Here is a 10,675-nt window from a genome sequence, read left to right as displayed (position 1 = left end):
AAAAAAAAAAGAATGACAATATATGTAATTAGAACCACTAGAAATAACAAGGAAAACCATCTATGTGCAAAGCGTGCAGGGAAACTCCATTTGTGGTAAGGTTATACATTATCATTTAGAGAGAATAATCACTGAATGCTAACATAGGACTTGTTCTAAACTATGAAAAAGAAAAATAGGGAGAGAAAGCTGATGGATGGTTATTGTTGTTTTGTTTTCTGAGACAGGGCTTCTCTGTGCAGCACTGGCCATCCTGGAACTAGCTCTATAGGCCAGGCTGGCCTTAAACTCAGAGATCCACTTGCCTCTGCCTCCTAGTGCTGAGATTAAAGGTGTACATCCCCACATACAGCTTGTTGATGGCTACTTTTTCAAAGTGCCTTCCAAAGGCCTGGTGGAATGGAATCTTATCTCATATAGTCAAAGCTAAGGACTGAAATGATTTAAGAGTTCTTTTAAATAGCTCAGAGGCTCGGCTGTAGCTCAGCTGGTAGAGCACTTACCTAACACAAGTGAGTCTTCAGTTTCATCCTAACAGTGCATAGTATAGGGACCCAAGTCCCTAGTATTTGGGAGGTAGAAAAAGAAGAATCAAAAGGACATTTTCACCACAAAAGATTTAAGAACAACTTGTGTAACCGTGGGCTTTTCCTCCTGACCACTTTGTTCCCAGAAATAACAAGACTCTGAGACTAATTATTTACTTATAAATGCTTAGGCCAATAACATTGGTTCATTTTCCCACTAGCTCTTATGTCAATAATCCAGTTTATTCTAGTCCAAGTTCTTCGACTGGTTAGTTTCCTTTCTGGGTGAATCTCTCAAGTCTCACTATTTCCCAGAATTCTTCTCTCTGCTGGAACTCCCACCTATTTCCTGCCTCAGCTCATTGGCCAAAAGGTTTTTTTATTGACAGGTGAATGCTTTTACACAGTGCAGAGATTCTCTCTACAAACTTGGGCTAAGACAGTCTATTAAAATATCTCCCCGAAAGGAAATCATTTTAGCAATAATATAGTGACATAAAACTAGTTTGGCGTTATGAAAGGTGTCTGTTTACAAGTTCTAAACTCTTGCCATCTTAGTTTGACTTAGGAGACTAGCCGAGGATTTGTGCTCAGTCGCGTGCTTCTTCCATGCTGAATGTGACTTGGTCTTCGATTACTGAAGGACAAATTTTGCTCATAACCACATAACCTAGATTTCCTTTAAATATCTTGTTACTTTGTTTAGTTAGGTAACTAAGGTCATACCTAACCAAGACTTTGACAATTCTGAAACCAAACTCTGGATTCAATTCTAAGTGTAAACCAACTTTTCAGTTTCTGGAAGGGGACTTGCAGCCTCAGGATCTCTTTCATAAAAGAGAGCTATTAAACTGGGTTTATTTGATATGTTATATAAAAAGCCCTGTCAAATATTGAAATATAAAACCTTCAGGTTATACTTACAGGTGCTAATGTAGAAAATTCCTGAAAATCTGGTATATCCAGGGATGTCATCAGTTATATTCCTGTTATACTTGAAGACATGCCACAGAGAATTATTAGCTCCTTAGCTGAGGCTTAATTTTCCTTCACAAATATTTACTTTGACTCCTGGAGATGGAAAGTGTCTACCAGCTCTGTCTTCCAGATGTTTATATCAGACAGGTGCCCACATTATCTTAGAATCACCTGTCTCAGTGTTTCTACACAGGAAACTGGTGGGGCTCACTGCCATTTCCAGATAAGTCAGAGCAAGAATTCAGTATCAGTAGACTGATGTTTTAATTTTTTTTTAAAAGATTGTATTAAAGGCAAGTTTATTGGGAAACTGCTCTCAGGCAAGTTCATGGGACCCAAGGATTGAGGCCAGGAGACTCTCCACGGAGAGGGTGAGGGGAGAAAAAGAGAGAAAGGGCTCGAGAGCTAAATTTTTGGTTTTTTTCGGGACAGGGTTTTTTTTTTTTTTTTTTTTTAAAGAGGAACTCACTCTGTAGACCAGGCTGGCCTCCAACTCAGAAATCCGCCTGCCTCTGCCTCCCAAGTGCTGGGATTAAAGGCGTGCACCACCACGTCCGGCTGAGACAGGGTTTTTCTGTGTAGCCCTGGCTGTCCTGGAACTCACCCTGTAGACCAGGCTGACCTCGAACTCCCAAGTGCTGGGATTAAAGGCATGCACCACCACGCCCGGCTGAGACAGGGTTTTTCTGTGTAGCCCTGGCTGTCGTGGAACTCACTCTGTAGACCAGGCTGACCTCGAACTCAGAAACCTGTCTGCCTCTGCCTCCTGAGTGCTGGGATTAAAGCTGTAAGCCACCACTGCCCGGCGAGAGCTAAATTTTTAAAAATGACTTTGAATTTTGCTGGTTCTGAAGTGTTTGTTTTTTAAAGGCAATCTTTAATCTTTTCCCTGTCTCTAGCTTACTTTGTGAAAGGTGAACTATGTATCTTTCACCCCCCTGATCAGTTTTTTAGAACCTACAGTGTGTTACCAGGTAGTCTGCGTTTGCATGTGAAAGTCAGATGACAAGTTCAGGTGTTGTTCCTTGGGTGCCATTTTTTTAAAGGGTCTCTCATCATTAGCCTAATGAATTCACAAATCTGTACCCCAGCACTGAGGTAGAAAACACCGCATCTAGCGTTTATGGGGATTCCAAAGTTCAAACTCAGGTCTTCTCATTGGCAAGGCCTTTGCCTCCTGAGCTTTTTCCTCAGCTCCAGGTAGACTGAGTAACTAGTACAGTAACTAAGGGTGACATCATCAGAGCAAGGCCTTGTGGGAAGAACTGGCCTGGTTCCTAGAATGCCTTACTATGAGAAGGGCTGACTTTTTAGAAGCCTCAGGGACTTTTCAAAGAGGGAGGTACCCAAACCCACAGGTGCTCCTGGCAAAAACCTTGTGGTACAACTTGGATGTGGCAGCCTGACCTGAATACATTTTCTGAGATCAAAGTCCTGGCACCACAAACAAGCACAGGTGCCTGACAGCACTGTAAGTATGAATCAACACAGCACTTGTAAACATGTCAACCTGACTTTTCTGAGATTGCAGGGCTTGTTCCAGAACCTACAGTGTAACCAGCCCTAGGCCTATCTCTTCAGAGGGTTATCACTGAAGATCCAGAGTAGATCCCAAAAATCTCTCCTTTACTATCATCTACTTCTGATTATACTCTACAACCTTTCTCTGACCCTTCTGCAAGTCACTAAAACACTCACTTCTCAGCTTTGCCAGCCGCAGCTGTACAGCTGACAAGACTTCAGAGAAACCACAAAGGGGAAGGGAAGATGGAACCATGCTCCTTGCCACCTGGAGCTGGTGGCTGTCCCTAGCTTCCAGCTCTGACAAGGAGCTGCTCTGTGGGTCTCATCTGGCCTAAGCAAAACTCATTTCCTGTTCTGAGTCCACCGAGGGTGCAGAGAGCCTCCTCTACCCCTCCTCCACCGGACAACTTGCTTGGGAGTTCAGGGCAGAGTTCCACCAAGCTATCTGGGCACCCTCAGGGCAGGCAGGAGGGAAGGCTCTGCAGTCAGAGGCACAGGCTTTAGTTCCCTGGGGAGAGTGCAGCTGTTTACAGGGTGAGGTAGCAGGAAGGCTTGGTGAGCCACACCTAAGACTCCACCCTAACCTTGCTGCTTCAGCCACACCCCTCAGCTCCTATGCCCTCGGACCTAGAGGCTAGACTTCCTCTTTCAGTCTGAGCTAGTATTCCCAGCCTTGGGGAACCAGCCATGCAGCAAGTAGTAGGGAGGGCCTGACCCAAGGTCACCCACCAGGTTCCTGCATAGAAACCGGGTCCCTTCAGCTGAGAGCTCCCAAACTCAGCCTGAGGCCCAGCTTCCCCTGGACTGTCTACCTGGGCCCAGGCCCACTTGAGAGGGTATCTTACCAGATGCAGGGGTATAACTGGGAAGGGTCTCAACGGAGCTGTCAGGAAGGCCTGGGAGCAGTACAGCATCCAGCAGGAAGCAAGGCTGGGTTCAGTAACATCTCAAACACACCGGGGGAGGGTGGCTGCTGTGAGTTTATTTTCTGCTTTGTGCCAAGACACAGTTACGGGGTCAGGAAAGTTCAGTGCTGTGAACCAAGAGGGGGCTCTCTCCAGCTCCTACTGCTGTCTGTTGTTCAGCCTTCCTAGTTTACAGGGAGGGTTGAGAGGGTAGGCTCTGGCCTAGCACCACTTCAGCTTGGGCAGGCTGCTGATTTTGATAGGTCAGGACGGGGCCCTGGGGTTGGTCTGGCCAGGATGCATGACTGGCTGCTGCTTCATGGTTTCAGGAGCCAGGCCACAGGTGATCGGGCTTTTGGAGACTTGGGGGGATTCTGCCGAGCTATAGGGAGAGCATAGGTCACTGGGTCAGCATTTGCTTTAATTGGGGCCACCCCCACAACCACATGGAAGATGGACTCACCGCTCGGGAGACTCCAACACTGTTGCCATGAATGGGAGGGTGGATTTCCCGAAAAAGAAGCTGGCCCACCAGTGGCCCGGGTCGGCTTTAGGAAGACCTGAGGAGCAAAGGAGGGTCACGATGGGTTCCAGTCCCTCTCCACGCTCCCCATCCCCCCCTCCGCTTCCCAACCCACCCCACTCCCGCCTTAGGACGTGAACTCTGCCATTCCGCTGGCTGGTTCTGCACTTACCCGGGGACTGGGGTACGGCGTCCCCAGGGTACTCGGCACTTCCGCCGGAGCTGTTGCTGGACGAGGAGCCCAAGCGTCCTGGGAAGGGGAGGCGGGTCAGCCACAGGGCCCTGGGCCAGTCCTGGGCGGGGCTGGAGAGGGGCTACTTACGCCGATAGTAGTCATGGGTAGCCACGAGCGAGCCGCTGGAAGGGATGGCTGCCATGCTTCAGGGCCGAGGCGCTGCGGAGACGAGAGCAGAATGTGGGCCCTGGTCACCGCACACCGGAGGGTTCCCCGAGTCTCCCGGGTCCTGACAGTGCCTGGCTTCCAGGCGGCTCCAACCAGCCCGGGCCGGCTGCGCGGTGAGACAAAGGAGCTTTGTCTGCTCCTGGCCCCAAGAAGACGCGCCTCCCCCACCCCACCGCCGGCTGCCACTACCACTACTACCACTGCCCTCACCTCGGCGGAGAACCCCTTCCTTGCAGGCTTCGTGCAAGGCCACGGGGTGGCAACGCCCAGGGCGCTAGGCCGAGGAGCCCATTTGCAAAGATAACCCACGAAACACCACCACTTTAGGACCCACGCGCGCTATGCGCACGCACGTACTTAGTTGCTTTCCTGCACCGCAAAAGACGCACCACTGGGAGGCGGAGCGCGCGTCAAAACCCCTCCCGCTTCACGGTGGGTCCACCCATGAGATTTTTAAACTCTCCTGATACCTATTAGACCAGCGGTAGCACGAAGTGGTCCCGCCCTTCCTTATTAGACTCCACCCCGAGCGGAGCAAGGATCCACCCTACCTTCTGCAATGCTACGTTCTGCAAAGTTCCACCTTGGCCCTAACCGCCTTGATCAAACATCTGTGGTTTCGCTCCAGTCGAAGCCAGCTCTGCTGCTTTTTTCCCCGCCTGGTTCGGACTCGAACCCGGATAGAAGAGGTTAAAGAATCTCATGTGCCCCTCAGTCTGTGCCACCCTCTCGGATGTGGTCTCATGTAGTCCAGCCTGTTTGGTGTTCTTGTTCCCTTTTCTTGCTGCTGTCTGCTGCTTTCACCGGTCCCCGCGGGCTTTATTTTCCACGTACCTCACTCCGACCCTTGACTGAGTGGATCTGTTTAACATAAGTAAGCACAAGGGGCAGCTATCGCTGCGCACCTCCCTACCATCGCAATCTCTGTTTTCTGGGCTCACTGGATGGTGCCTGGAGCCCCCAAGCGGTCCTGTAGGGAATAGCCTGCCCTTGGTAAGCTGAGGAGCTGTCTGTGTCTCTTTCAAGTCCTAGCTCGGACTGTTGTTCATCATTCCCAACCCGTGTTCTGTTTGGAGAGGAGTGATGGAAGACAGACGAAGCCTTGGGGTCAGAGAGAGCTCGAACAGAGACAGGCTAGTAGCTAGTAGCTTCTATTGTTGGTCAGAGACTCATGTTTGGGGGAATCAAGTGCTTGGAGCTCTAGGGCTGGCCAGCATGCCCTGCCCACTCTTCCCTTCCTCAGCAGTCAGTGTTCTGTCAGACCTCCACGGGGACTGGGAGGACCATAAGCCAGCTTCGTGCAGCATGTTTCTCCTATAACCAAAGATGCTGGACTTCATGGAGGCTCAGGGAGGCTGGGGCTAGTAAGATCCCAGGAGGAGGCTCTTGCGTCCCCAAAGTCTCAAGGATGCTTTGGCTGGGACCCTTTGCTTGGATTTGTTGAGACCTACTTTGTGCAAACATTGATCCAAGCTCGGGAAAACCAGACAAGAAATGGCCCAGTTGGGGTGCTAGTTTAGAGGTCATAAAGGAGATGGGTAAGGTATAATGAAAAAGAGGTGGGGGCAGTTGACATGACAACAGTACAAGTGAGTAAGGCCACTGATAAGGACAGCTATGGTGACACCAGGAGGGTGAGACCTCTGCCTTCATGGTGTTATGTACTTCAGACTCTCTGACTTACTCTGGACTGTCCTGGTCAAGTGCATGGGCACCTCCAGTGGTTGTTAGCTATTTTCTCTAGTGAAAATTCCCTCTGGAAAGAAAGTAAAGGATATATGCCTCGTTCTATTGCATCTTCTTATGCCTGCTCTTTTCTGAAGGGAAAGAGAGGAGCAATGGATCTGGGGAAGAGGGGAGATGGACAAGTTCGGGGGAAGGGGAAAGGGAGGCTGCAGTGGGGATGTATTGCATATGAGATGAATGAAAAACAAAACCTCCCAAGAATACAAGAGACTTGCTGATGGTGGTGGCACACACCTTTAATCCCAGTGCTTGGGAGGCAGAGGCAAGGAGATTTCTGAGTTTGAGCCAGCTTGGTTTACAGAGCTAGTTCCAGGATGACCAGGGCTACATAGAGAAGCCCTGTCTCGAAACAAACCATTACAAGAGAGTTCCGGGAACTCACAAGAGATTTACCAACACTCACCACACTCTTCTCCAGGTTATATAAGCTGTAACCGATTGCTGGAGACAAGGGGATGTTCCAGCATAGTTGACTGCAACCAGGAAACTCAAGCAGCTTCCATGACTTGTCACCCAGCCTGATCTGAGCCTTGTGATTGAGCTTCCTGAGTCACCTTCACTTTTGTAAGTGACCCTTACATCTTGATAGTTTTCTCATTGTCATGCAGTCTGTTGCAGGGGGACATCACGGCAGCAGGAACATGAGGCAGCTTGGTCATGTCTGCAGTTAGGAAATAGAAAGATGATGGCTGGTGCTCACCTCACTCTCCCTTTCTTTGTTTATTCAAGAATGCAGCCCATTGGATGGCGCTGTCCACTTTTGGGGAATGTCTTCCCACCTCAGTCCCAATCTAGAGACTTCTTCACAGACAAAATGTGCAAAGGCTCATTTCCATGGTGGCTCGAATGCCCATCAAGTCTGCTAAGATTAACCACCAAATCCCCACACTTCCATCAGTAATTCTAGTAAACTCATGGGTTCACAAGCTAGACTTGGAATTTCCTCTTTGGTCTGTCATTAACGTCCTGCCTGCAGTGAATAGATACTTGTTTGTGTTCCCCAGGAAAAGCTATGTAACATCTGTGTGGTTCAGACAAAGGCTAGAAAGACCAGGCTGAGGGGAGGGACTGTCAGGATTCAACTGTAAACTGGTTTGGAAGAAGGCCTCATATAGTTTGCACAGACTTGAGGTTGGGATTGGAACTCACACTGTTTATCTGAAGTGTGAACTATCTGCCCTGATTTGGAGAGATGGTGGTTACTCAGCAGGGGCACAGGTGAGTCAGGTATGAGTGAGGGCCACCTCTAGGGGTTCAGGCAATATACATAGTACTGTCCCAGAGTGAGGCTGAGGTGGAGGACGTTCAGGGGTTTAGGGTTTCCATGGGAGAGGGGAGGGTACAGCTGCCAGGGCTTCTGCTGAGACTGGCGCTAGCCTTGTCACCTGTTTCCAGGGTTGGATTATCTCTCTAGCCATCAAATGGGCCAGAATGCAGAGATGCAGTCACTGAAGAAGCAATGGCTGCCCTTGCTCCTCAGGAAGTAGAGGCTGAGTAAGACCAGCCTCACATGTGCCCAGCATTTGCAAAGTTCCAGAGTCTAGCAGGAACTATAGAACATTGGTCTATTAAGGAGGTCAAGCCAGGTCCCACCTCCTGTTTGCCTTGAAGAAGGAGGTACCTTGACCACTTCCAGCAGGAAACAGGATGCATGTAGCTTGTTATTGCCTCCCCCAGCCTGGAAAGACTGACTTTGCCCTTGCTGCCACTGAGCCTGAGACCACCTGGAGTGGGGCCTTCTGACCTAGATGGCTCTATTGTTCTATACCTGCCTGCTCTTCTCCAAGACACTACTACCTGCTGAGAGACTGGCATCCTGAAGATCTGCCTACAGGTTCGCACCTGTAGGACAGGCACCAAGAATGGATTGGTGAGGGATGGGCCTCCCCCCTCTTTATAAGCACAGACTCTTAGTAAAATTTAAGAAGCCTTGAACAGAAAATCATGTCTCAGCATCCATTATTCCTCTCGCCGTTTTCTCCCACACAGCTCCTGCCTCCCACTCAGGAACCCAGTTAGTATGGCCGCAGGCGGCTACAGCTTGTGGTCACTACGTCTCCCAGCCTGTCCTGTGAGATATGCAGCCTCTCTGAATCTGCTCTGTGGGAGTAAGGTTGGGTCCCACTAGGGGCCTTTCTGGCTGTCTCAGGGATGGACAGTTTAGAGGTGCAGTCCTCTGCTGGGGTTGGACAGGTTAAGGCTGTAGATGTGCTATGCTCACTTCCTGCCAGGTGCTACAGTATCCTCTTGGGAGCAGAGTTTGTGATCCAGATGGTGGGTCGGCACCTAGGAAAGGAAAGTTTCCCACACTGGGGCAAGCTTAGCTGCGTCACTTGGATGGATGTGCCTGGGAGAGGCTTACAGTGGGGACCAGCTGCCGATGATCCCCAGCTGGACGAGAAGGCCTTCTGTCTCTCCCACGCCGCCCTTGGCTGTGATCTGGGTGTGCCTAATCATCCTACCTCACTCTCAGCATCAAGTATCAGCATCTGCAGTCGAGTCTGAAGGGAGCGTCTTTCATCTGTCTGTCTGTCTCCTTCCTTCTCTCTCTCCCTCCATTCCCCCTTCCTTCCTAGCTAAGATGAGTTCTCACCCTGCTGTCCAGGCTGGCTTCGGACTCTTGAGCTCAAGTGAGTCTTCCGCTTCAGCTTCCCATGTGCAGAGGGCCCAGGCATGTACCATTGTGCCAGCTCTGGGAGAGTCTTAATGTTTTTCTTGTAAATATGGAATAATTCATGAATTTGCATGTTGTCCCCGGGCAGGGGCCATGTTAATCTCTGCGTTGTTCCAATTTCACTATATGTGCTGTGGAAGCAAGCATGGGATAATGTCTTTCTTTAAAGTAGAAAAATGCTAGCTGGTGAGATGGTTCAGCACTCTTGCCTTGCAAACTTGGTAACCTGAGTTAGGCCCATGGATTCCACATAAAGGTGGAAGAAGGGGACCGACTCCACAGAATTGTTCTCTGACCTCTATACATGCTGGTTAGTGTGTGGAAAGAGGCCATGGGGCTTTGTCCTCAGGCCATTCCTAGCATCTGTGCAAACAGTTTGCTATGACCTCAGGGTAGACACCTCATCCTTTCTTACCTCCTCTGAGGTTCCTAGTGAGGTTGGCTACATCACTGTTGAGCTCCAGATGTTGACCTGTCCCTGGGTCTTGGCTCATATTGGAAAGCTATGGTTAGGAGCCCTGAAGCGTGGCTTCCCACTGACTGTTTGATCTGGCTAGCAGCTGACTTGCAGACTCTGCTTCTCCTATGAATGACCACAGGTGAGTGGATACCTGTCAAGTAAAAAGGATGAGGACAGAGAACACCAGCCCTTCTGTGCTTGGTGGACTTTGTAGGCTGCAGTATCTGCAAGGTTTGGGTACTGGGTCAGGATGTAGGAGAATGTAAAGGATATGAACTTTGGCCTCTAGCTATAGGAAACAGGAACAGAGAAGTGTGTTTTGTGAGTCCACCCTTGGTGAGCTGCACAGAGGTTAGCTGGGTTAGTTTGCTGCCTAGATGCTGACTTTGGACAGATAACACTAATGGCCACATATCAGATGTCCCAATCGGACAATGACCAAGATTTCACACAGAGTAGAAAGGAAAGGCTGGGGCTCTGAGTCTACATGCCACTTACTACCTACCTGCCACTCTTGAGCCACCTAATCCCTCTCTCACAGGTGGATGCATAGGATTGGCATCTATCTATCTATCTATCTATCTATCATCTTATTTTTTAATTAATTTATTTACATCAAATGTTACTCCCCCCCAGGTCTTAAGCAATGGGGATCAAGCCTATGTTTGCCCCCATCTACTCCTTGTACTCTACTGAGGACACGGGCATCTCGGGTAGAGGTGGGAGCTCTACCAAAGACTGAGGCAGGACTGGGATTCTCAGGGCTCCTTAGTTTACTCTTGGGGAATGCTGTCTTTGCTGTAATCCAACCCAAACCCCTTTGCTGATGGGTCTGGCAGGACCTGGTATCATCTAGATGATGTAACTACCTGCAGAACAAAATAAAAGGACTAATGTTTAATAAGGCCTTGCATTATAAGTGGTAGTTTATATGG

The 10,675-nt window shown here is 49.5% G+C and overlaps 1 protein-coding gene and 1 pseudogene across 6 annotated transcripts in view; both read right to left on the bottom strand.

The window, feature by feature from the left end:
* Positions 1–5,681, bottom strand: part of Ppdpf (pancreatic progenitor cell differentiation and proliferation factor) — a 10,921-nt gene extending 5,240 nt beyond the window's left edge. Inside the window, exons 1-5 of one of the 6 annotated variants that reach the window (XM_029536791.1) lie at positions 5,412–5,681; positions 4,780–4,851; positions 4,630–4,707; positions 4,398–4,494; positions 3,992–4,316 (exon numbers count right to left, since the gene is read on the bottom strand). In XM_029536791.1, the coding sequence (XP_029392651.1) occupies positions 4,199–4,316; positions 4,398–4,494; positions 4,630–4,707; positions 4,780–4,834 (348 nt within the window). In that variant the 5' untranslated portion in view covers positions 4,835–4,851; positions 5,412–5,681 and the 3' untranslated portion in view covers positions 3,992–4,198. Of the gene's footprint in view, positions 1–3,991; positions 4,317–4,397; positions 4,495–4,629; positions 5,037–5,070; positions 5,307–5,411 lie in introns of those variants that run through there. The other 5 variants (XM_029536790.1, XM_021194007.2, XM_029536792.1 and 2 more) reach the window with 5 other exon arrangements.
* Positions 5,682–9,323: 3,642 nt separating this feature from the next.
* On the bottom strand, positions 9,324–9,423 carry LOC115063664 (annotated as a pseudogene).
* Positions 9,424–10,675: the final 1,252 nt, after the last annotated feature.

Source organism: Mus pahari, chromosome 3 (assembly GCF_900095145.1).
Source record: "Mus pahari chromosome 3, PAHARI_EIJ_v1.1, whole genome shotgun sequence".
NCBI classification, from domain to species: domain Eukaryota; kingdom Metazoa; phylum Chordata; class Mammalia; order Rodentia; family Muridae; genus Mus; species Mus pahari.
The sequence above is the reverse complement of the archived record's forward strand: the minus strand, read 5'-3'. Positions and strand labels throughout refer to the sequence as shown.